Here is a 25,962-nt window from a genome sequence, read left to right as displayed (position 1 = left end):
TTCTCCATCGCATCTCAAAGAAATGCTCATTTTTCAGTATTGCATATGATTCCAGAGTAATGCAAAAGAATCAATCAAATTAACATCATTTAGCACTTTCTACATCAGTGGAAGTACAAACCACAAGAAAAAAGAATCAACCCCACTGAACCAAAACAATTTCAATATATTGTTGGGACAACCATATATGGTGTTGCATTACTGCATGTTGTTTGCTGGACACACACCCTATTCAGTTGCTTGAGAACCCTAATTCAAACAGCCCTTCCTCAACATGGCACCTCAATTTTGACATCAACAGCTTCCCCATCTGCATCCTGACAGTCTGCATGAGTGCATTCTTCTACTTCTTCGATGCATCCTATATTAGCAGACGCATCAGAGATCTTCGGTTCAGGTCCTAATAGATCATCGCCACTTGCACTTTGCAGATGACCTTGGTGCAACTGCAAAGCACTCTCTAGGTGCCACAGGACTTCACCCATCGAAGGACGGTTCCTCCCCTCATCCGCAAGGCATTTTTCTGCTATCTCACTAAGTTGCTTGACGGACTTCAGTGTGTAATTTCCATCTAATTGAGGGTCAATTATGGTCTCGAGTAATTTCTGCCTTTGCCACTTGAGAGCCCACTCAGCAAGGTTTATCTGATCCCTTGGCAAGGTTGGGTTTATGACTGGTCGAGCACATAGCACTTCAAACAGCACAACGCCAAAAGAGTACACATCTGAACTTTGAGTTAACTGTTGTCTCCTAAAGTACTCTGGATCAAGATAACCAAAACTCCCTTTGACAGCAGTACTAACATGAGTATGATCCAGTGGTGGACCATCTTTTGAGATACCAAAATCTGCCATCTTCGCAACAAAATTGTCGTCTAGCAAAATATTGGTGGTCTTGACATCCCTGTGAATTATACCCCTCTCAAGTCCAGTGTGCAGGTAGTGAAGCCCCCTTGCTGCACCAATACATATTTCAAGCCTTTGCTTCCATGTAAGAGCAGGAAGGTCACTTCCATAAAGATGGCTCCTCAAGGTGCCATTTGCCATGTGCTCATAAACTAAGATCATTTCATTTTGTTCATCACAGTAACCAATTAAGGACACGAGGTGTCGGTGTCGCAGCCTTGAGAGCATCTCAATCTCTGTCTCAAATTCCTTCACACCCTGCTGAGACTGTGCATGGCCCCTCTTAATTGCCACCATAGTGCCACCTTCCATTTCACCCTTGTACACCTTGCCGAAACCACCGACTCCAATCACCAAGGACTCGTCAAAGTTCATGGTGGCTGTTTTGATTTCTGCAATACTGAACTGCCTGCCCATCCGACAGCTCCCAAATGTTCCAGCAGTGCGAAGAGTCGGGGAGGCACGGGCATTTGTAGCCATTGCTGTAGCACCATGGAGGGAAAGTGGCCAGCAACCCAGTTGGTTATCCTTGGTTTTGTTATCTGAAGCAGTTTTCTTCCATCGCAGATAACAGCAGAAATAAACAGCAGCAGCAATTGAGATAAAAATGACCAAACCAGCAGCTGCACCAATTATTACCCACATAGGGCTCCGTTTTGGTTTCACCGTGCCACCACCGATTCCCCCAATTCTCATAGTTGGATGACCAAGGTTTCCATTCCGACTGACCTTAAAGATCTCCATGCCATTCAAAAGTGCATCACCAGCTACAGCACCTGCTGAGGACTCAGAACCCAACTGAACCCAAAGGGTGTCTGTCTGCGACGAGGCAGCATCAAGGAAGTCCTCATGAAAGGCCTTGTTCTTCCCTCCAGCTCTCGCAAACACATCATAGTTCACTGCAGCAGTCTTGCTGTTTATGTAGATCTTGAACTTCCGCTGCTCGGCCTTGTCGTACTCAAGCTCACAGAAATGAAGCCTGACCAGATAATCAAAATCAGGGTCTATGTTAAATCTCCATGATACATTGAATTTCTTGTCCACGACGAAATTCTCTGTCGTCACCCTAGCAGTCTCATAGAGCCTCAGAGGCGCAGACGTAGAATCATCACTTGATGCATAACTTATGTTGGAAGAATTTCCGATGGCATGAGCAGCATTCAGAGAGAATATGAAATGCTCATCTGAATCCCAATTTCTCCATAAGCGAGGATCCTCCTTCCTTTCAATTTTACCACCTCCCACACATACCCTATACATCGTCTCGATCCCGCTGCCTCCAAGGTTGAAAGGGCCCTTCAACCCAATACCACCCACTTTGTTAACCGAATCAAAAATCGAGTTGCCGGGGACAGGCACAACCTCCATGGCATTGATGAAGGCAAATGACCCAGCATCAGGAGCAAACTCAATTTCCAATTTTCCAGAGGTGACATTCAGAAGGTACTCCTTCACAATAATGTTGCTGGTGGAGTTGATCTTGGAGTTCCTCCAATAGATTTCTCCGGGAACATTGAACATGGAAACCAACTTCAGGCCATTAGCAGTAACATCGAAAACCGACTCCTTGGCACTGAGATTGGTGAACAGCTGACTGAAATGGAGCCGGAGGAAGTAGCTTCCGGCAGGAACACTGAACTTGTAGCTCGATGAAGCATTGAAGACGCGAGCAGTCTTGTAGAGGTCTCCATACACCTCTTCTCCATCAGCTTCTGGAGTTGGGGCAATGGCTCCTGGCAAGGTGAGTGTGAAGTTGCTGCCGTCAGGATGGGAGTCCCCCACCCACCTCCTGCCATCGACATCAGTGCTGGAATCCGAGCCGCAGTTGATCAGAACTGGTTTGGATTGTGCTTGTACATTCCCCAGGATCAATAATACCAGCAGAATCAACAGCAAAAATGTCAAAGATTTCATCTTTCTCTTGAAGCTGCAATTTCGAGGGATTAAACCCTGATAAAATCACCGGTATCTCCCTTGGGTCAAGAAATTGCAACCTGCGGCATTAAGCAAACCGGCATTATCCTCTAGAAAACAGCTTGAAGGATAAACGGCCGGAGGACTAAGAGTAAGCATAGAAGAGCAAGATCAAGAACATGGAAGCAGAGGAGAAGAGGAAAAACCACCACTTTTTCTGAATCAAAATAGAAGAGTGGAGAAAAAGAAGAGATTTGGGACTCTTGGTTCCACTGACCTGAGAGATTCTGGAAACGTGCCTCTCGATTCTTGCACGCCCGGACAGCTCTCCCTCCAGTCTTCAGCAACCGGGATCACGGGCGCCGCCACAAGAAGCAAGATGCGACAATCCAGCGGAGGAACTAAGGAGTCGAGAATCGCAGTATGGCTCAACAAATGGCAAGCCCCTGATCAGCTCCAGAGGGACCTGAAGGAGACTATTAATACTATAGCTAATGATACCAGCAGCAATAATTTAGGAGCCAGCAGTGTGATGCAGGCTCGCAGCTGATTAATTTGGGGACAGGCAGCCAGAGATACTGTACTAGCACTGTACTGAAAAATGTTGTGCACTGGAAAGCGTGGCTCGGGGAGCACATGGCGCTGTCTCAGGAGTCCGTCAGGGTGCATTGCACCGGCGCCGCGCCGACCGCCGACGCTAGCTAGTTTGCAACAGTATTATTCAGTGATTCAGTCCCATCCGGCAGCGGCAGGGCGAGTGATGAGATGCACTTGTACCTGCACAACAACAGTGCGTGTACTTAGGAAATACTAGACAGTATCGATGATGGTCGCTTGTCATTTGTCAGTGTCTATTATAGATCCTGATCTTATTCGTAATAATTACTATATGCGGAATTTTTTCTAAAGATAAGATCTTCCTGTTCTTACTTCATAAATCGCTCTTATAAAGAATAAAGTTATAAAAAAAGTTGGAAAGGCATTGAAAAATATTATTTTTATCAAAATAATAAAACAATACAACATCTCTTCATTGAAGATCTTTTTGCTAAGTTTATTTGAAGAGTTTTATTCACATAACCTTTAGCTTAAGTCTTCCAACTAGTGTAACTAATATTTTTAGCTTATGGTTGTATGAGGTCAATACCAAGCTTAGGAGAGAAATTGTGGTGGGGTTAGTTCCATGTGCTGGGTACTGTGGCTTCATCGGAACGATATAATTTTTAACAATGCAAACGTTGAATTTTTTTTTACAGGTGATCTTTAAGGGAACATATTGGATTTACTCTTAGATTTTATTTCAAAAGGCAGCAAGAATACAAGATATGAGACCTGCATACAGCCTATTGGAGACCATAACAATAAAGATATTTGCTAAAATAGATGGAAGTTTAGTAATCTTATTTGTGCTTAATTCTTTTTCACCCATGTGTAATGGCAGCGTTAGGTCTTTTGTTGATTGCATGTTTGGTTGAATAGTGTAATAAGTATCGGCCACATTTATCTATAAATGTAGAAGCTGAAATATTTTTATTATTTTAATAAAATAGAACTCTCTTTATCTTAAAAAATCAGAAGAGCTCATAATTTTTAAGGGAAGCACAAGAGCATGGGCGGTTTGGCTAGTTCTGCTTGGGGTTGATTAGGGTCCGCTAAAAAGCCATAAGGAGCATCTTGGTTTTGCCAGCCGCGAGCGTCCACAACGTCCAGGACCGTGTGCATCGGTGCTGCATGTGCATGCCATGCCGGATTCGGCGACCGGACAAGGGAACACAAAAATTTCACTAGCTCCATCGGATGCACGTCTTAAATTATTTATTTGTATTAAGATTTATGTTAGATAAATATGTAAAAAATCATAAAACAAATACAAGAATCCATATATGAATAAATATTTGATAAAAGAAATAAATAACTGAGATAAATTATACGTGCGTATGGGATAGGGAGTTTGCATTTCACCGGCAAGGGAGTGAGAGAAAGCGCATGTGAGGCGCCGCCCAACCGGACCTGTGGGTGGACGCCACGATTGTTGACGCAGGGGAGGGGGGCATGCAGAAGAAGCCTTTTTCGTGCGAGCTTTTTGCGCCGGTGCATGCATGCATGCATGCACGACACGCATGGACCCCGATGCACGCAAGCGCGGGTCATAGCTGAGCTGTGATGCAGCACCGAGTGTGCCAGACTGCTGTACCTGCGAAAGCCAAGGCTGACGCCTCCATGGGTCCATGCATAAAAGGCAGAAAATTCCTAGGACATGTCTAGCAGACCCGTAAGTGATAAATAAAATACCCACCTTCGTCTCAAAAAAAATTTAAGCCCGGCTAACTCTAGTCTAGCAGGGCATGAGGAACTTGAATTTCCTAGGAGAAGATCCGGTCATTTCGAACGATGGCAGCACAGGACCAACTGAGAGATCATTTGTTGACGACGACGGACTCAGCCATTTGGACGATGAGCCTACATCAAGCCATCGACGCCCATCCAAAACATTGAAACCTGCAAGATTTGAGATCGATCACTCCAGATACGGTCTTCCCTCGGCTGTTCGGGCGTACAGCAGATTCATCCGATGCAATCGGTTCACTGTCTGCATCTGAACGTCTCGTACCTCCGCCTCACCAGAAATAGGGCATATGGCAGGAGAAGAGGTCTTCTGGGGCTCAAACCAAACAAACAAAAAGGGTGACAGCGACCAAAGATTATAATAGTACGCGTCAAGTATCCTTCACAGATGATTATGAGGAAATAATAATGACATGTTGAGCGTAATCAAACCAACTGGTGACCATGCTATTTCAATGCAAACCAAGCTATGAAGCTAAGGCAGCTGCACTGGTTTGTCAGTTTTGTGCATCTGACCTGCTATCAGGACTGTAGCAAGGATAAGTTTCAGAAGAGGGGTGTCCTGCATAATTCCAAATGAAAATTAACAAGAGCTCGGAATGGACTCAGATCTCATGGCAGGTGAAGCCAAGATCACACCAGATTGAATTTAACTTATCTAACATCCCCGTTACCCTTTCACCGAGGGATCTACAGCACCTAGTATCAGCATCTCCACACGTTCGGTCCGTCAGCACTTTAAAATAGAAAAAAAATCAAAAATAATAGTTAAAAAAATCCAAAAAACAATAAAAATATAAAAAATAAATACATAAGAGCTTTATTGATTGGTTGTCTCATTAAAAACATTTCTATTAGAAGAAAAAAAGAGTACAACCTATGATTATGCTCCGAAATTTACATCATTTCATTAGAAACCTCAGATTTTTGCTTGCAATATTTAATATGCTTCCTCAAGTGTCCCGTTCCATTTAGAGATCTGGCACCTAATTCTTTGCTGCATATATTACATTTAGCAAATCTTACATGTTCCTCTTTAATTTCTCTAAAGACCTTTTCAAAATGTTGCCACACCCATGACCATGCACGCGAGTTCTCGGCGTCTTGATCCATGAATTGAATATGGAATTGGTTTCTTGATGTGAAGTGGCTACTGGCTACTTGGTTAGCAAATAGGAAAAGAGAGATGGGTGTCTGATGAGATCATATGGAGTTTGAGATGGTATTTATAGGCCAAGATGAGAGGAGAGGTGGGTGAGGGTGGGGCCGTGGGGGTTATTTAAAAAAAATAAACAAAAAACATGAATAAAATAAAAAAACTTAGAAATAATAGGGGCACATGATTAATTCTAAAAATGAGCTTTATTGATAGATTGTCTCATTAAAAAACTTTCTAGCAAAGAGAAAAAGAGTACAACCTAGCTCAGAAAATTTGAAATTACACGTTCTCATCAGCATCTAGATACAAATTTTGGAATGATTCTTCAAGCTCAGTGTTTTCTGCAGTGTGTTGCATTCGTGCTTCAGCTTGTTCCCCATCCTTTACTATGGTGAGTATTTCAACCATCTCACTTGACAGATTTGTTCTTCTCTCTTTGATTATCCTTCCAGTAAGACTGAAGGCAGCCTCAGAAGAAACTGTAGATACAGTAACCATTAACAAATCTCACGCTAACAGTGAAAGCACTGGATAATTTATCTTGTACTCATGCCACCATTGCAGTATGTTGAAGTTTTCTTGTTCATGACTGATAACATTACTGTCGATGAAGGTAGTTAGCTCCCCTCCGGATGTTGGAACTCTGGTGCTCGTAGACGATCGTGACGAAGAGTCTGAACTTCTTGATGAAGAACCTGCACCAAATATTTTCCCCCACGTTGCCGTCTTCTTACTTGTTGTGGGTGCTAGTGGAGGTCGTTGCAGGCGAACTCCGCCATACTTTATTTCATATTTACTATAAACTTCGAATAACTTAGAATGAATATTAGTATAGTAATTAGAATAATCGTGGCCAAGAGCATCACATAGAATTGCGAGAACTCTACAGAAAGCTGCAATTTTAGCTTTAGGATCTAAAATAAAGGCAAAGACGTACAACAAAGGAATTTCTTTCCAATACTTTAAGAATTTAGATTTCATAGGAACTACACAATCTCTTAGAAGATTGTCATTTTCATAGTTGTTTAAATGAATAGCAATTTCAACAATATTATGCACTACTAAACAAGATGTTGAATAATAAACTCCTGATAAATTCACAGTTGAATCATAAAAAAATTCAAGAAACTCCAATATCCTTTCAGCAGCATACCAATGCGCTTCCGTGAGTAAAATTTAACCCCCATGCTGATGGTAATGTGTATGAATAAACACACCAAATGTGCTCTTATATAGTATAATATTTTTAAGCATCAAGAAAGTAGAGTTCCATCTCACCGGTATGTCCAGAGCAAACTTACGTGGACGCACACCTATTGCAACACAATACTGTTTATATGCTACAATTCGTTGGTTAGAGGAGTTCACAAAAGATATTGCAGTACGAAAATCGTCTAAGTATTACGACAACCTCTTCAAACCGGATTTTACTATAAGATTGATAATATGACAAGCACAACGTTGATGTAACAAGAAAGATTCAGTATAGGTACTAAACAACGGAGTAAGAATATTCATTACTTTAGAATTTGCACCGGCATTATCTAAAGTGATAGAAAATATTTTATTCGTGAGACCAAAGTCTGCAACTACTTGAGATATTTTTTCAGCAATATTTTCACCGGTATGCGCGTTATCAATCAAACAAAAACTTATTATTCTCTTTTCTAATTCCCAATCATTATTAACAAAATGAGCAACCACACTAAGATAACTCTCTTTAGCCCTACCTGCCCATATGTCCGAGGTCAAAGCAACTGAAAATGTACATCTTTGCAACATTTCTTTAAGCTTTTTACGACACGCATTGTAGTATTTTACCATATTCCTACTGGTTGTTTGTCTAGAAACATGCGTGAACCTAGGATTATGAGCTTGCTTAATGTAATCTTCAAATGCAGCAGACTCACCGATATTGAGTGGTAGATCCGCTCTTGCAATGAAGCGACATAGCTCTTTTCGAGCATTGACAGAGTCGTACTCCCAATGATGAACAGAGTCGTCGGGGTTGTACTGCAACACTGTCTGCTTCATGGCTGCTCCACTCTTTCGCTTGCAACTTGTGGCGTGCCTCTTCAAGTGTCACGTTCCACCCGAGGGCTTTGTAAATAATTCATGTTTGCAAATATAACACCTAGCATACCTGACACTTATCCCATCTTCCTCTTTGTAGAACCTTTCAAAGTCTTGGCAAACTTCGAAAGTACCGGCTCTTGATCTTTTAGATCCGGTGCTTGCTAATGTGTGCGCACTTGTAGAGCCTGACGATGGAACTACTGCTGCATCACCTGCATGTGAACCAACCGGAGGTTCACCGTCGGGTCCATCATCACCTGCAACACTGGTATCAAATGGGCCATAGTCCCCTGTGAGTCCTTGGAGAAAAAAAAAATCATGATATATGAATGTATCATGATCACCGGCATCCATGATCAATGTCGAATGACACTACAAAAATTACAAATATTCAGAGTTAGAAATAATCAAGTAATAAAACTAATAATAAAATAAGACTCAACAACGATGTAAAAAAATCACCAAGATTTCTTCAACTTCAAGACAGCAAGTCAGCAGGATGACGGTTTTGGAATTGCTCAGATTTTTTTGCAACAATTCAAACTAATTTTGCCAAATTATCGCTAATTCTCAGGAACTTTGAGACAAGAATGAGAGGAGGAAACAAGAAAGAAAATGGTGTTGCTGGTGTGGAATGGAAGGGTAGGGTACTCCTCTATTTATAGGTGAAAAATGGTGATTTTGCAATTTTTTTGAATTTTTTGGAGCTCAAACGGTCACAAACGGTTATAAAATTCAAAATATCAGGTTAACAGGTTAAACGGGCAGGTAACCCGTTAACCCGCGTGCCCCCGCCGGCCCGTCGTGCCCCCACGTGTCGGCCGGGCCATGCCCCGCGCGGTGGGCCGTGCCGTGGGCCGCCACGTGCCGAGCCGGCGCGGTGGGCTGTGCCGTGACAGGCCGGTCGTGCCGTGCGGGCCACCGCGTGCCCGGGCCGTGCCTGTGCTGGCCCACCGTGCCGCGCGCTCGACCCAGGCACGGCTCGTGACCTCGTGCCGTGCCGGCCCGACCCGACCCATCTCAGCTCGAGCCGAATCCTGCCTGGACCGTGTCTACAGTGTCATGCCTTTGGACCGGTTCAATAAATACGACCCATTTAGACATCTTTAATACTTAAAAAAAAAAATTGAACATCTTTAATGTGTGTGCGTCCCTCTTTCTCCTGGAGCAAGAGCAAGTGACAAACAAACAAACGCAAGCAGATCAGAATTGCATCGGCCTCCGCCATAAACAAGTAAACGACTCGGCCGTCTCGCCATTGGAATTTCCCCGCGTTCCCTGTGTCATCTTCCTCCCAGTCCCTTTCTCATCGACTAAACATCCACAGCGCACACCTCATACGTACATATATATGGAGCAAAACTCACCTCAGCTACAGACAGACTCTGAGTTGGAGGCAGGAGAAAATTCTTCAGGGTCCTTCTCCTTCCAGTGTGCTAGCATCCGTGAGAGAGAGAGAGAGAGAGAGAGAGAGAGAGAGAGAGAGAGAGAGAGAGAGAGAGAGAGATGCAGCGGCACACGGGGAGGGAGATATGGGACGTGGAGGAGTGCCAGAGCCCGCGCATGGGCAGCGTCATCCTCGGCGTCGACGGCGGCGCAAGCAACACCGTCTGCGTCTGCATCCCGGCGGCCATGCCATTCAACGACCCGCTCCCCGTCCTCTCACGCACCGTCGCCGGCTGCTCCAACCACAACTCCGTCGGAGGTGACGTCTGTCCGGCATCACCTGCTACTTCCGGACAAGTTCCCTGCAGTGAATGACTGACGATCGATGATCATGATCGATAACACAAGTAAAAAAGGTCATGAAGTATTAAAGCTTGAGTTTTTCTTTTCTCGTTCCGGATGTTCAGAGGACAGGGCAAGGGAGACGCTAGAAAGAGTGATGGCGCAGGCGCTGCTCAAGGCACGCCGGAGACGATCAAACGTCTGCGCCGTCTGCTTGGCCGTAGCAGGTGTCAATCACCCAATTGATCAGCAGAGAATGCTGGATTGGCTCAGGTCAGTCCTCCATACGAACTACTGCAATTGTATCATGGAGTTTTCCACGAGTTTTTCTTCTAAATTCTATTCAGTCAGTAGTCAGATGAAACTGCAGTCATATTTTTTCAGTTAATCCGAAGCAATCTGAATCGAACTAAACATTCTTTTTTCCAGGGAGATATTTCCAAGCCATGTCAAGCTGTTCGTGGAGAACGATGCAGTGGCGGCATTGGCAAGTGGGACCATGGGCAAACTTCACGGATGTGTGCTGATCGCAGGAACAGGGACGATAGCCTATGGTTTCACCAGTGATGGGAGGGAAGCCCGAGCAGCAGGTGCAGGGCCGGTGCTAGGTGACTGGGGCAGGTTAGTCAAAAGGACTGTGGTTCTACAATGTATGATAGTAATTTAATACTACAAGAGGATTAGTTTGAGAGAATATAATTCAAGTCTATGTGGCTGTCATAAGCGGATTTTACTGACTGGTTTCTTGTGGCATTTCATATATATGCAGTGGGTATGGGATTTCTGCACAGGCATTGACAGCAGTTGTGAGAGCTTATGATGGCCGGGGTCCTGAAACGGTGCTTACAAACAACATCCTTGACTTTCTTGGACTAGCATCACCAGACGAATTGATAGGGTAATCCATTTGGCTTACTGAATTTGTTGGTTTCAATTTACGTAAAAAGAGCAGAGTCACAAATACTAGCTAGTTTCAGTTACCTAAAATTGGTGAAGTTCATCAAAAGCAACAGAACTAACCAAAAATCAAAAATCAAAAATTCATCTGCTAACACTCTTATGTTGTCGGTTCTGCTTTATGTAAAGGGAGCATAATTCATAATTCACAAACAAAGTGACGTGCTTCAGTTACTCCGGTTTCGTGTCATAATTCACAATTCATGTTGTTTCGTGGGTTGTGTTCTTTTTCTTTGGTGTTCTCTCGTTGCGTGCGTTGTAGTGTCCGTTAAAACCTTCTTTTTTAATACAAAGACACACAGTCTTCCTGCGTGTTCGAGAAAAAAAAGTTACTTCGGTTTGATTGAGTCTAGTAAAACCTGTCAAAGAGTTAAGTTACCAAACACAAACAAACCTGACATTCATTTGTCAATATATGTATATATGTTTTTTTGAGCATCACATAATGCTTACTGGAGATTGATGAGCACATAATAAAACGTTACTAAGCATAAATGACAACTTGCACTTAACTGTTCATTCTTCCCACGGCAGATGGACATATGAAGACCAATCATGGGCTCGTATTGCTGACCTTCTTCCGGTGGTGGTTGAATCTGCTGAAGGTGGTGATGAGGTGGCAAACAAGATCTTACACAATTCAGTTGGTGAACTGGTTTCCAGTGTCAAAGCTGTAGTGCAAAGACTTGAACTTGGCGGTGAAGGTGACACATGAATCCTCTCTGAATGTCTTCCTGAATAGATGTATACTAGGCATGTATCAAATACATAGAGTCATCCCAGTTTGAAAAGAAGACTCTTGAGATAGGAAGCAGAGCTCTTATAGATATAAACAAAACCATCAAAGTTACATTTATTAGCCTACCTCGTGGAAAAAGATCTCAAGATGGTTCTCCTTTTGCAGATGGCAAGCATCCATTTCCACTTGTAATGGTTGGTAAAGTCCTAGAGGCAAACAAGAGGTGGGACATTGGGAAGGAAGTGATAGACTGTATGACCAAGAGTTATCCGGGAGCCTATCCAATACACCCCAAGGTGAGCAGAATTACTCCTAGCTTTGCATCAGACATTCAGACCATAATGTCTAAGAAATATTATTCAGATTATGCCATGTTCAAGAACTAATTAACAGATCAGTGGAAACAAGTATGTAGGGGAAGATCTTATTGACACAAGGAAGCAAGAGTTAAGCTGTGTATATTACTTAAATAATATATAATAAACAACTTTGCAAGCTGAGACTTCTTCAGATCCTACTATAATATTTTCCAAATTAAAACTCATGGGCTTATATCTGCTTGTACATGCAGGTGGAGCCAGCTGTTGGTGCAGCACTATTAGCATGGAATGCTATCGCAAGCGAATTAGATGGCGATCTTAGAACTGTTCAATAATGCAATCTCCTACACATTCTTGTATATTATGTTAGTGACAAACTGTCACCTAGTCTTTTGCATTTGCTGTAACAGATTGCGTTGAATATGATGTAATCTCGTCAAGAAAAAAAAGGTTTACATAGCAATCATTTAAAAATACACGCAAGAAATTTAATTTTTTTTTTAAACACGTAGGAGAGCTGCGTATCTTTGTATTAAGAGAGAGGGAAAAACAAACGGTCCATGTACAACCCCTCTTCACACAGGGAGGCACCCTATAACACTACAGTGTACTACTCACGCACCGTTGACTTAATAGGAGCGACCAGCAACCTTAATATTAAACCCCTAATTCGGACACAAGGCTATCAGGCTCTTGGCACTGGCAAGACACCAAATATTGATATCTTCCTTGATAGCCTTGACTACGACCTGCATACTAGGAGATGCACCATTGAACACGCAATCGTTATGGTGCTTCCAAATACTCCAAGCTCCTAAAATGGTCAGCGAGTTGAGGCCCTTGCGGTGCTGTTTTTTAACTCTTCGGTGTGCATGTCTCCACCATTCGGCGAAGTGAAGCTCAACCCTGTTAGAAGAAAGGGATTGGAGACCAAGCCGAGCCAAGAGCTGATGCCAAACTTCTCTTGCAAACAAACAACCAGTAACTAGATGTTGGATAGTTTCCTCCTCTTCATCACAAAGGGGGCAATGGTTAGGATGAGGAAGTCCATGACGTTCCAAGCAATCAGCCGTCCAAACACGATTACGAATGGCCAACCATAAGAAGAACTTGCATTTCGAAGGAGCCCGTGACTTCCAAAGCCATTTCCAAGGTTCAAAACCCGTGACGCCTATGAAGTAACACATGTAAACTGATTTGGTTGAAAAAAGGCCAGAGGAGGTGTGGCGCCATATGTGAGAATCTAGCGTCTCCGGCTGCAACTCAATCTCCGCCAAAATATCCCAGAGTTGTAAATATTCCATTAGAACAACAACCGGAAGTGCACCCTAAATATCATGGACCCAAGATCGAGCATGCATGGCCTGGGCGACGGTTCTGTTCTTGATGAAGCTCCTTGGAACTGTTGCTATTAAATTGGAAGCCAATTTAGCCAAAGAATGTCCATGCAACCAATGGTCGGTCCAGAAGAGGGTATTTAAGCCATTGCCCACCAGGGATGTGGCTGATATAGCAAAAAGTGAGGAGATGTTTTGGTGAAAAGAAATATGAAAACATGCCCATGGACGGTCGTTCTGTGTTTTCCTCAGTCACAACCATCTCATCTTAAGCGCCCAGCCGAGCTTCTCCAAGTTGTGGATACTAAGTCCCCCGAACTCAAATGGTTGGCAAACCTTTTCCCATGCCACAAGACAATGACAACCATTGATATCTTTCCTTCCCTTCCAAAGGAATCCTCGCCGAATTTTGTCAATGGCTCGAAGTGCCCACTTAGGCAGATCCATCACAATCAAGGCATAGATAGGAATGGTTGTGAGAACAGCTTTAACCAATACCATCTAGCCGGGCCTAGTCATCAAAGAAGCTTTCCATCCAGGAAATTTATCCACTACCTTTTCAATAAGAGGCATTAAGTCTGCTTTGTGGAGCTTTCGCACCGTGATGAGGAGGCCCAAATAAGTACACCTTGGGACAAAACAAGGATTCCTCAATCGCCTCAACCTCAAGATCCCCATATCTAATGGGAACAACTGAGCTCTTTTGGAGGTTAGTTTCCATACCTGAAGCATGCCTAAAAATATGGAGGATGCCTTAATCAGTTGCATCTCATGAGGAAATGTCCGAAGAAAGAGGACCACGTTGTCGGCATATAAAGAAATCCAGTGTTCAGCCGCACGAGAGGCCAAAGGTGAGAGGAGACCAGCCTCGCATGCCTTAGAGATGAGAGAATTTAACACATCCATCACAAGAATGAAGAGCATGGGCGAAAGAGGGTCTCCTTGACGTAGTCCACGGCGATGATTGATCACCTCTCCCGATTGTCCATTTAACAAGATTCGGATGGTAGCGGAGGAGAGAAGGATGCATAAATTGCACCACATCCGACCAAACCCGAGATGAGAAAGAACCTCCAAGAGAAAGGACCAAAACACCGAGTCGAAGGCCTTCGTAATGTCCAGCTTGAGGAGGAGACGAGGTTGACCACGATTATGTAGCATTTTCACTGTTTGCTACACCAGCATAAAATTATCATGGATGCACCGTCCCCTTATGAAGGCACTTTGATTAGGGGATACAAGTGAGGATAGTCTCTGCTATAAATGATTAGCCAATATCTTTGCCACCAACTTTGCAAAGCTGTGGATGAGACTTATCAACCAGAAATCTTTAGCATGAATGGCCTCCACTTTCTTGGGCATAAGAGTTAAGAGACACATAGGCTGAGTTTAGGAGCCCAAATTTGTGACCATCCCCTTGCTGCAAGGCATGTAACGTAGCAAGCAAATATCCTTTAATGATATTCCAACAAGAGCAATAGAATCTTCCTATGAAGCCATCAGGGCCAGGAGTCTTATCCATTGGCAATTGCTTCAATGTCTCCCATACCTCCACTTCTGTAAATGGGGCATCCAAGGAAGAAAGATCAAGAGAGCCCCGGTGAAAAAGAGGAAGATCCAAAGTAGAAGTTCTTTGTTATGCAGAACCAGAAGCTCATTAAAGAAATCATAAATCACCCTATGCTTGCCATCTTGATCGGTAACAATGTGATCACCTTCTTGGAGTTTAGCAATGAAATTTTTTCTTTTACGAAAGCTTGCACGGAGGTGAAAGAAGGATGTGTTAGTGTCCCCCTCCTTTAGGCATGTGATTTGTGAGCAAAGGTGCGCAATTGTCCGCTCAAGAGATGCCCAACCCAGACAATGCAACTTCAGCTCACACCGGAGCCAATCTTCCTCTAGGGAGAGATGCCTCATATCTCTAGCAATCTCAAGGCGACGAAGAATCTCCCTAGCAAGCTGTATTTGCTGCTTAACATTTCTAATCTGCCGATGACCCCAAGACTGAAGGCCGTGCAAGTCTCTTGAGTTTGATAGATAAGATTTCAAAAGGATTAGAGGAGCTGACCGGCTGCTCCCAAGATTCAATAACCACATCATGAAAACATTTTATCTTTGTCCAAAAACTCTCAAAATGGAATCTCCTCATGCCTTTGATTGCATTCTGCAGGCCAAGGAGGAGGGGGCAATGGTCTGATATTTCTGAAGCGAGACTTTGCAGCAAACAATCTGGATAAATTAATTCCCAGCTGGCCGTTCAAAGCACGCAGTCAAGCTTCACAAGAGTTGGAGATTCGCTCTCGTTGGACCAAGTGCATCGATGACCTAAGAGGGATTTCTTTTCGTTCCAAATCATCCAAAAATCTTCGAAACCGACCCATCATGGCTCTGTTGATGTTTGTATTATTCTTGTCTTCAGATTGATAAATTAAGTTAAAATCCCCGGCTATGACCCATGGACCATCGCAGAAATCACGGACCTCTCTTAGCTCCTGCAGGAAGGCAATTTTGTCAGCATCATGTTGGGGCCATACACTCCGGTGAACCACCAAGCCGGCTCATCGATTGGCTTGAGTTTAACTGACACCAAATGGCGATCAACCCAATGGGCTTCTTCCTGAAATAAAACTCCTCTCCAAGCAACAAGTATGCCGCCTCTAGTCTCAGACACCGGTAGAAAATATATTTGTCAACCGGACCCAAGAGCGGAGAGGATGACTCGGGCTGGGATGAAGGCCATTTTTGTTTCTTGGACGCAAATAATATCCGGGTGACATGAGCTAACCACACACCATACCACATCTCTTCTAGCTTTAGAATTTAGCCCCCTAGCATTCCAGATTAATATGTTTGAAGCTGACATTGTGAATTGGATGCGAAGAATCGACCAAGGGAGGCGGCCAAAATCTAGGTGCAGGTGGAGGTAAAGGCCTTCACCGACCCTGCTTGTAGGTTTTCCGGAGCAGTCCACCCAAAGATTGCTGCCAGTGCTGCAATATGTGCTCTGCTGAGGGGGTTATCAAATAGGTGGCCATATATCTTGAGCTTCCTGGTTCAGCTACTCCTGTTCATCCAAAAAGCCCAATTTTTGCATGACCTGTGCTGTAGCTTGCTGGTTAGCAGAGGGAGCCCTTGAAGGAGTTGTATATAATGACTGACGTTTCGCCTCCCCCGGCTGGCGCCCATCCCAATCCCAGCCACAGCCCCTCACCGGCATCCACTCCGGAGCCGGCAACCACCCCTCCCTCCCCTTTCCCCCGAGCGCCGGCCACCTCCTCCCCTCTTTCGCCGTTAGCTCCACCGAAGTCGCAGCGGTGGTTGGATGTCTCTCCGCCTTCCGCTCAACCCAGGGAGCATCCTCCGGTGAAGGAATCCTACCGTGATGTATTGAGGAAGGACCCACATGCTGGTTTCTGCTCCGTTCGCGTCCACTTGGCAGGATCAGGTCCCTGGCGGACGTGGCTATCTTGGCGTCCCCGTCCCTCGCCCTGCTGTTCAGTCTGAGATACGCTGGGCTTCCTCTGCTAATCTTCAATTATACAAATAGACATAGATACTCCAGAAGTTAGAAGTGAGCAAAGTAACTGCACTTACCTCAGATTCTGTCATCTGTTGCTCAGGCAAACTACCAAACAATCACCATAGCAGTTGTAGCAGTCAAATATGCGCACATCACTCACATGAGTGACCATGGAATTACAATCATTTTTTAATAAACAAATGGAATGTCAATCATAAGCAAACTACCAAACAATCACCATAGCAGTTGTAGCAGTCAAATATGCGCACATCACTCACATGAGTGACCATGGAATTACAATCATTTTTTAATAAACAAATGGAATGTCAATCATAAGCAAACTACCAAACAATCACCATAGCAGTTGTAGCAGTCAAATATGCGCACATCACTCACATGAGTGACCATGGAATTACAATCATTTTTTAATAAACAAATGGAATGTCAATCATAAGCAAACTACCAAACAATCACCATAGCAGTTGTAGCAGTCAAATATGCGCACATCACTCACATGAGTGACCATGGAATTACAATCATTTTTTAATAAACAAATGGAATGTCAATCATAACTATAGATTGCGCCACTTGACAGAACTCATTACATCCAAAATTGATAGCCCTTTCGCTTCCAATTTTTTTTTGATAGCCCTGGAAACGTTTGCTTCTTCAAAATATGAACAAATGTAGTACATCTTATATTCTGTACAGGATCATAAGACCATTAATACAAACCAAGACTGCAAAATTTTGTAAGGACATAAAAGAACTAAAATCTAGTAAAGGTACCTAGACGTAGTTAATGCTTACAATATGACTATGGCTTGTATAAGAGCGACATCATTTCTATACAGGCTGCTGACAAAATGCTACCACCCTTGCAGATTATGAACTAAGCATATCATAATTTGAACACTAGAAGGCATATTCACTTCTATATACACCAAATCTACCCAATCATCTGTGAAGTGCGCAGCCACAGAGAGCGCAACTGCATCCATTACCAAATGATGTTTAGACAATTGCATTACTACAACTTAGAAATCTATTGCAGTGCAATTGCCTTGACATTCATACCCTAGTTTTCAAAATTCAGTCTGATGGACCACCTCGACTTCAAAATGACTGCAGATTTGCAGAGTCAATTTGTCCATGGATTGTTTTCAGATTCTTGTAACGGTATGTTGTTTTCCACCATGACATCATACCTCTCTAGCGCCTCTTAAGCCACTCTCAACTGAATTGAGGACCTAAATTTTCTGCGAAATTACAAATGTAAATCAACAGTAAGCACCAATAAGGCAATAACCAGTCGATGCACTTCTTGGTACTCAAGCAGACAGTAGTGTATGGGGATTTTGATGTGGCTTACTGATTACACTACTTAAACAAACCCACCAGAAGTAGCATGCCACACCTTTATCCTGATAAGAGATTAAATCATGTACTAGGTGGTTATAATTAACTACTTTAGCTGTGCCCTATGAGTTAACAATTCATGATGTGGTATGAAAACATAGAAGCTAGCATCACGGTAATTTACAAGTTGGAAGATGTCCATTTAGTAATGGATAAACGAAGTGCCAGCTCACCTAGCTGTTCCAACTTATGTTGTATCTTGTAATTCCTCTTTTTGTCTACTTCTTATACCTGCAACAAGCCTGCATGTCTTCAAGAAAGCATCCAGTAACTGCACACACAGCATTAATTGTGGATTATACTCTGCCCTTTTGACTATAAATGATTCATTGTAAGGGGCCTATATGCAAGCATTTCATTATGACATAGAAGAATTACATTATGAGCTCTCAAATATAGGCAAAATACAAAAGCAACCACATGCACAAAACTTTCAAAAAATGTAATTCACATGTCAAGAAGCACCAGTTCAAGGTGTAGAATGATTAAGAGCTAGGGAAGATGGAAAATCAACATTGACCACTTGTGATACTTACCACAGGATGATTCTGAAAAACAGGAGAGTAATGCTCAAGAGTTACATATATCTTCTGCACAAGACTTAAGAGTGCATTAACCTTGTTTCCCAAAATGTCAACCTGGATCAAACAGAAACATTTAAAGAAGTTTTAAGATGAATTTGGAATGACATGTGTTGTTGCAGTCAAATAGAAGCGTACACAAACAAAAACATGTCATGAATCAATATCGAAGTAGAAGGGGTTCATATCTGTAGTGACTCACTTGCATGCCGACAGTAATGTCTAATTAACAATATCCTGCTTGTCAAATAATTGCTAACCTCTTAACAAAAATAAAGAATGGACATTCTCGTGTAAACATCTATGGAAATGACTTTCTGGTGCGAAAAAAGTCTACAAGATAAATAGCTAAAGAAATTTAAAAAAGGCTCAGAAGGACCAAATTAATTCAATGCACCTAGCAGATCACTCGAATTGATCTGGCCTGTTTTTAAAAATGAACAGAGCTGAGACTAGTCTAGCTTGCACAAATTTGATCATTTGAAATCCTACATGCAGTTGTTTGACTCATGAATGAGCATGAGCCTGCAGTAAATATTCTTGCATGTATGCGCGCATCATTACAACAGAGATGAATCACTTTGTATTGGACTGTATAACAAAAAAATGAAATACAAAGAAGTATCTTATTTGAGTAAATCTGTAAACACATACAATGAAGATCAGAAAAAAATAATACCTCAGATTCAGCTTTTTGGAGCTCAGAACGTCTTGTGTCAAGCATTTGCTTGTGCCATAGGCCCTTCTTTGTCAGTACAATGGCCTGTTGTACCATATGGTTGCATCTATCGTTCAGATTTTCTGTCCTGAATTCAACAATACTCGTGTCAGTTTGTACTAGCATCAAGAGTCAAGACTATGGGTTATTCCACAAAACAAAAGATTATGCATTATATATGGAAGTGATCTCATATTACAAATTACAGTCATGATAAGGATTCTACAGACAACATTTTACATCCAGTCTCAACAAAGAACAATATATGTTGGGTTTTCAAAAGAAACCAAGTCATTAAGCATACCGCACAATGATAAAAGAAAGGCATGATGAATTCTTTTGCTTTTGTTCTGAAAGAAAAAATGAATACTAAACAGCTGGGGGGGGGGGGAGGGAGGGGGATTCAGAAGATAAATGGATATACTTTTTCTCATTGCCTTCTATATCTTCTGACATTTTATGTTCAATCTCCACAAATTCTTTTGACAAATCCATGATAGATACCAGAATGCAATCTAGCTGCTTTTCTTGCTCTCTTTTACCCAAGATATCACTGTAATCCAATTTTTTCGTTTCAACTTCTTTTATGGTGGTTGAAGCGATCTCTAAAGTCTGATTCAGTCTGATGAGCTCCTCGTACTGCAAGTCCTGGTCAGAAATATCATATGATCTTCGTGGTGACACATGATACTCCATCTCGATATCACGGAGTACCATTTCCTCGCTCTCTTGCTTGATTAACTCTGGACCTTGCATATAATTTTGGATGAAATGATCCTTTTCTAGTGTTGACAACTTCTCCTTCAACTTCTGATTTTCTTCATTAGCTAAACACAACACCTTGTCCTTCTCTGAGAGTGTAGCTTCAAATAAGGACACTTTTGCATGAAAATTCCGTGCAGTATCCTCCAAGATGTTCCTACAATTATCAACCAATTTTCTTGTAACAATTTGGCATATTTCATCTCTGATAGTGCTTTCGACATAGAGATCCTCATACTCTCCTTTAATGTTGCTGACTTGCCTCAAAAGTTGTTTTTCTAGTGAATACTGAAATGACATTTTCTTGCTGGCATCAGATACCTGGCGCGATAATTCTTGAACATCCTTTGTCTTCTCTGCAAGCAAACCCCGAAGATGCTGGTTTTCATAGTACAATGAATCAATTCTACTATTCAATCTGCTTATTTCATCAAGTGCATCACTAGTACTGCAGATTGTAGGTGCCACCATTTCATTGGACATGATTAGGTCAAATCTTGAAATGACCTCAGGAAATTTCTTCCTTAAAGGCTCGAATTCTACATCATACTTAAGAGCCAATGACCATTTCTCTCGTTTGAATTTGAACAGCTCTTCTGTTCTCTCTTGCATATCCAATTCATGCAGCCTTTTTAACTTACTAATCTCAGATCTGAAATAGTTAAGCATTTCTTGCCTGGTCATACCCTTCAGATGTTTAAAGTCAGATTTTTCTGAAATAACTTCACTGGGACTTATAGATTTCTGTGTTGCAGAATTCCTGTTTTCCTCGACAGAAGATGGAGAGTGATCCTCACATGTTCTCTTTCCAAAAAAACTGAATTTCCATCTGTCACTCCTGTTACCTAAGCTTTCATGTTTACAATGGGAAATATGTGATTCCTCTTCTGAAGATAATAGCATATCAGAAATAGCAATCAGCTCTTCGCGGATGGAAGCACACTGAGCCACAGTTTCCTGCCAGTTCTTTCTTAGACTGTTCACTATGGAGCTTTGCACATACAACTTCCTCTCCAGCTCATCCTGAAGACCTCTAATGCAGTCTCCAATAATGATGCCGGTAACCTCTAATTGCAACTCATGCTCCCATTGAAGATCATGAATTGAAGCATTAACCAATCTGAGCATCTCACTGATTTGTCGAAACACCGCAACCAGCAGTAACTTCAAGCTGTTGAACCCCTCATCTATATCAATCAGCTTCCTATCATGACATACCACAGAGCATGAACAATTTGCATCACTAACATGGGCCAAGTTATAGCTTTTGAAGACCCTTATGTCCTCATTGAGCTTATTAAGCCGCTGATCAACTTCCGCTTTCATCAAATCTAAGTATTCTGTGTAACTAATTTCCACGTTTGCATCGAGAAGGTGTTGATGCAATCTTGACACTACAGTTGCAAATGCTTCAAAGTTGTTTGATTGGTCACAGCTGCAATTGTAGGACAATAACCATGGTGATGGCACTGTTGTATCCTTGAACTTGATAGAGCCATCGTTAAGCTCTCCTGGAGAAGTCCTTGTGTCACAAAAAGGCACATTGAACAAGGACAGGCCACTCTGAGCAGTACATCGTGATGGGCCAGCAGTGGCTGGTGTAGTCAATCTACCAAAAAAGGGCTCCATTCGTTCATCCAACACCTGCAACATTTACCATTTAAGATTTGACAGTTGATGGCAAACTCAGAAAGCCAATTAGCTACTACAATAGGGATTTCGGAATTGATGTAAATAAACTTGATGCCTCTTATGAAACCAAGGATACTTTCCTGACAGTTTTTTTTTTAAAAGATCGCTGATTAAAATAATATAGTTCCTGACAGTAGATATGCCAGAGGTGATTTGCCACTAACATTGCAAAAGGGAAACAGGTAATACTTATGAGAAATGCAATGCACACAATAGTTAATTGTGAGGCAAGGCTGAAGTCTAGTGGTCATAGAAAAAAATCATGATGTAATGTTGCCTCAATTTGACCTTAGCAACGCGCATGTGTCTACTATGTGTGCTAATTATTTTTTTGGCTAACTTATTATAAGGAACATTTCATTTGAAAAAAAAAAGAAAACAGGAAGGCTTTTAATATGCTACATGCTTCAGCGTAACACCCAAAATGTACCAACACGGAACTGAATGCTGAACGTGAACGGATATAGAATTCTTATTGAAGTGAAACAACATTCGTAACAGATGTAATAATCATATGATCTGTTGTGTGTAACACTTCCCCGGAGTTAGCTTACGAACTAACAATTCAAATGCGCCAGTGTTCACAAATTTACTAACTGGTAGTATCCGTCCTGAAGTTATCATACACCAAATTCCTTAAAACGTGCCGAAGCAACACTGTAACAGCAGTTAACCGCAGACTGCAAGGTGAGAGCAGTTCACCGCCTAGTCCCCTACCCTGCTCGTCTCTCTGGAACAAGAAGTGCACGCACTGAATCCTCGCTGGATTCGCACCACGATCTCAGTCCGCCAAAAAACCAGACATAAACGGCAGCGAAGTGTGCTCCAGCTACATCCTTGCACCTCACCCACTTCGAGTTCGAACCGCACCAACCAATTCGGACGAACCAAAGCACCAAAACGGCAAAACCCCACGGATAACCACGAAATCCGAAAATACTAGCGCCGTGGCAACTGGAATTACTTACGGGCTGGATCCGCGCCATGGGCAGGGGTGGAGGGGGGCCCGGAGTCGCCGCTTCAGCGCCCTCTTGCCCCGATGTCGCCAACGGCGGGGCTCTCCGCGCGGCGGCCGGCCTCCCCTCTAGGACTTGGGGATAAACGCGGCGGTAGAAGTGGAGGAAGAGGAGGGGTGGTGGTGGTGGTGGTGGTAAATTGGAGACTAGTCGTAGTGAGTCGGATTGGGTTTGCGCGGCGCGATCGCGACAAGGAAGACGACGACGTGGCTAAAGCGAACCGAAGAGGCCGTCACGTCACCGCGCCGGGGGAAGGGGTAAAAATGAATGATTAAATAAATAACTAAGCTAAGTTCTCGTGCGGTAACCAGAGATGAAAATGATACGAAAATAATAATAAAAAAGTTTAAATCACTTTCAATTTCATATTTTATTTTGAAAAAAAAATCGATAATGATAATGTTAGAAACGAATACGACATCGACAATATCGGAGAACCAAAAATAGTATTGTCATAACGGAAATATGCCAGTATCGATCGGGAATCGATAATTCAAACCTAAAAGTACCGAAACTCGAACTTTATTAGAGTAACTAAATTGTTTCAGGATTGTAAGGATTTTGGATATGACAATAAAAGAGATTTGATCCGAAAATTTCGGATAATAGCAAACCACAAAAGATGAATTGTGATATTTAAACATGACTGTTTTATGGGTAAGTTTGTCTCTGTTGCTTCGTGGGCTTGGGACATCGACAGCGACGTCATGTCGCGTCACATGTGCAGCTTCATGTCATGTGGGGACGGCCGGATGGGGCGACGTCGTGTCGCGTTAAGGAGGGGAGGGTGGAGGAGGAAGGGCGTCAAGAGCTCGAGGTGGTGGATCTAGGAGGTGAGACCTAGCTGCCGGTAGACACGCGGAGAGATGCTCTGGCAACAGCAGCTATCTGCCCATCTAGGGTTGGACTGGTCGACTGCGTAGGGTCGATCGTTAGCCTACCACAAGCAACTAGGTGAATAGACAATGGGAGAGTGGGCTGGGAGAGTGGGAGCATGTTGCCTGTTTTGCTATGGGTCGTGCCCGAGTTGAGATGGATCACGGGAAGGAGAAACAGGAATTCTTGGCGGTAATTCCCGGACGAAAACGAAAAAACTTGAAAACAATCGAAAATGACCTAAATCGTTTCTGCTATCATTTCCATAGAGTTTTCTTGTTTCCATTTTCATTTTCCGATATATCATTTCCGACTACTACGGTCGAAAAAGTTCAAAAACGATATCCGAAATACTGAGAATTACCTTTTTGTTTTCATTTCTAGCGATAACATTAAGCACAAACTCAAAATATAAAGACGTAGATGCGCTATAGGAGCGTCATTGAATGAATACATCGGGATTGATGTCGTAGTTCGATTTCATATAAGATCCGAAAAAGTAAAAGGAGATTATCCGTTATTTTTTTTATTTAAAAATAAGTCCCATATCGTAACTGGTAACGAGTAGAAAGGTTGAAACACGAATGTAGATAAAAAATAAATAAATTATTTAAATTCTAAGAGTCTTTATTAGATAGGAGATAATAAAGATAAGATGTAACCTAAAACCAACTCGTATTTTATACCGCACATAAATAAATCGGCCGTGCCGGGATAGGGGCGGCTTGCGTGGGGCTCGGAGACTATACGGAGTTGGAGCGACTGGTCTGTGGGTCCCAGGAGAGAGCGGGCCCGCGAGGCGGTGGGTAGTTGGGACGTGTTAGTAATTTGTGATGGCCGCGGGTTAGTTGGAGGGAGGGAGGTGGGGCCTGGGCGTCGGTCGGTGGTATGTGGATGCTTTAAGATGCGTGCGGGGTTTGAGGGTGGCCGTTGGATCGACAGAGCCTTGCTGGGGCCAGTGGCGCCTGGACAGCTGGTTTTCGCTGCTTCCATGGCTTTTGCAATTGGCATTTTGTGGCTCTCTTCCCTCACCAAAAAAGAAGATGAAATACGTACGTTTTAAAACATCAAAAATTCATTTTAAAACTTTAATTTAGTTGGTGAATCATCATAGTAATTTCTCCGGTCAAGTAAACTTGACGTTTCAGACCTAGTACTTGGCAACCAAATGGCAACAGTTTTTTTCTAAGAGTTTTCAGCTGGCACCACATTATGGGAGCACATTTTATTTGAGAGGTCATATCGATCTCTGATAAGATATTGGACTTGGATCTGATCCGTCAGCTACTTGTAGAACCAGATCCAGAGACTTTGGCACTTACCATGGTCACGTTGGGCGTTGGCTGATTGTCAGTTGAGCATGGAGACAGAACACGAGTGGCAGGAACCATGTGACCTATTTTTTTGTTGCGAAAAAACGAAGTAAAAAGAAGCATTTTTTTGTTACGAAGTGATGACTGCTGCGAGATTTGTACTCCTAGAACAACTGAACATGTTGCAAGATTGGTTACACTTGTAGCTGAACAAAGCCTTTACAGATCATGGAGACCATGAGATGTAGCGGCATCAGGACAACCAGGTGAAAGAAGCCCTTTTTGTCACATCTCCAATGCTGCATATCGAGTTCATTTTCATGTCCAGAACAGAAGTGGAAAAAGTAATGAAAAGGCAGGAAGTTCATTAACGTCTGCTCCTTTTTCCTTCTTTTTACCTGAAAGTGATCTGGGAGAGACCTGATAAGCAACCATAAAATAAGGCGGCAATCATGCAGGATGATGAGATTAGCATAGGATTTTTTTCCCCGGCAGAATAAAGCGAGGCCAGAGGAGATGTTAGGCTTTGCTTTACTGAAAAACAATTATGTCTTCTGATGGGGCCAAAGTTGTATTCAATAATA

The 25,962-nt window shown here is 42.7% G+C and overlaps 3 protein-coding genes across 5 annotated transcripts; 1 reads left to right on the top strand and 2 right to left on the bottom strand.

Annotated features, from left to right (window-relative positions):
* Positions 1 to 44: 44 nt before the first annotated feature.
* Positions 45 to 3,708, bottom strand: LOC133893076 (probable receptor-like protein kinase At1g30570). Its single transcript, XM_062334045.1, has 2 exons — positions 3,097 to 3,708; positions 45 to 2,899 (listed from the first exon to the last, which is right to left on the bottom strand). The coding sequence occupies exon 2, from the start codon at positions 2,817 to 2,819 to the stop codon at positions 270 to 272; it is 2,550 nt and encodes an 849-aa protein (XP_062190029.1). The 5' UTR covers positions 2,820 to 2,899; positions 3,097 to 3,708; the 3' UTR covers positions 45 to 269.
* A 6,005-nt stretch (positions 3,709 to 9,713) lies between these two features.
* On the top strand, positions 9,714 to 12,625 carry LOC133892375 (uncharacterized). 2 transcript variants are annotated; one of them, XM_062333107.1, is made up of 7 exons: positions 9,720 to 10,105; positions 10,254 to 10,401; positions 10,558 to 10,749; positions 10,898 to 11,026; positions 11,620 to 11,789; positions 11,990 to 12,120; positions 12,396 to 12,625. In XM_062333107.1, the coding sequence occupies exons 1-7, from the start codon at positions 9,907 to 9,909 to the stop codon at positions 12,477 to 12,479; spliced, it is 1,053 nt and encodes a 350-aa protein (XP_062189091.1). In that variant the 5' UTR covers positions 9,720 to 9,906; the 3' UTR covers positions 12,480 to 12,625. The 2 variants fall into 2 exon arrangements, with proteins under 2 accessions (XP_062189089.1, XP_062189091.1); XM_062333105.1 differs by lacking the exon at positions 12,396 to 12,625 and having other exon boundaries at positions 9,714 to 10,105; positions 11,990 to 12,360.
* Positions 12,626 to 17,602: 4,977 nt separating this feature from the next.
* On the bottom strand, positions 17,603 to 23,337 carry LOC133892374 (WPP domain-associated protein-like). Of its 2 annotated transcripts, XR_009904372.1 has the most exons (7): positions 23,142 to 23,337; positions 20,144 to 22,125; positions 19,681 to 19,807; positions 18,957 to 19,058; positions 18,594 to 18,691; positions 18,079 to 18,260; positions 17,603 to 17,992 (listed from the first exon to the last, which is right to left on the bottom strand). XR_009904372.1 is itself a non-coding variant. In XM_062333104.1 (6 exons), the coding sequence occupies exons 1-5, from the start codon at positions 23,157 to 23,159 to the stop codon at positions 18,608 to 18,610; spliced, it is 2,313 nt and encodes a 770-aa protein (XP_062189088.1). In that variant the 5' UTR covers positions 23,160 to 23,337; the 3' UTR covers positions 17,603 to 18,260; positions 18,594 to 18,607. The 2 variants fall into 2 exon arrangements, 1 of the variants encoding a protein (XP_062189088.1); XM_062333104.1 differs by having other exon boundaries at positions 17,603 to 18,260.
* Positions 23,338 to 25,962: the final 2,625 nt, after the last annotated feature.

Source organism: Phragmites australis, chromosome 15 (genome assembly GCF_958298935.1).
Source record: "Phragmites australis chromosome 15, lpPhrAust1.1, whole genome shotgun sequence".
Taxonomy (NCBI): Eukaryota; Viridiplantae; Streptophyta; class Magnoliopsida; order Poales; family Poaceae; genus Phragmites; species Phragmites australis.
The sequence above is the reverse complement of the archived record's forward strand: the minus strand, read 5'-3'. Positions and strand labels throughout refer to the sequence as shown.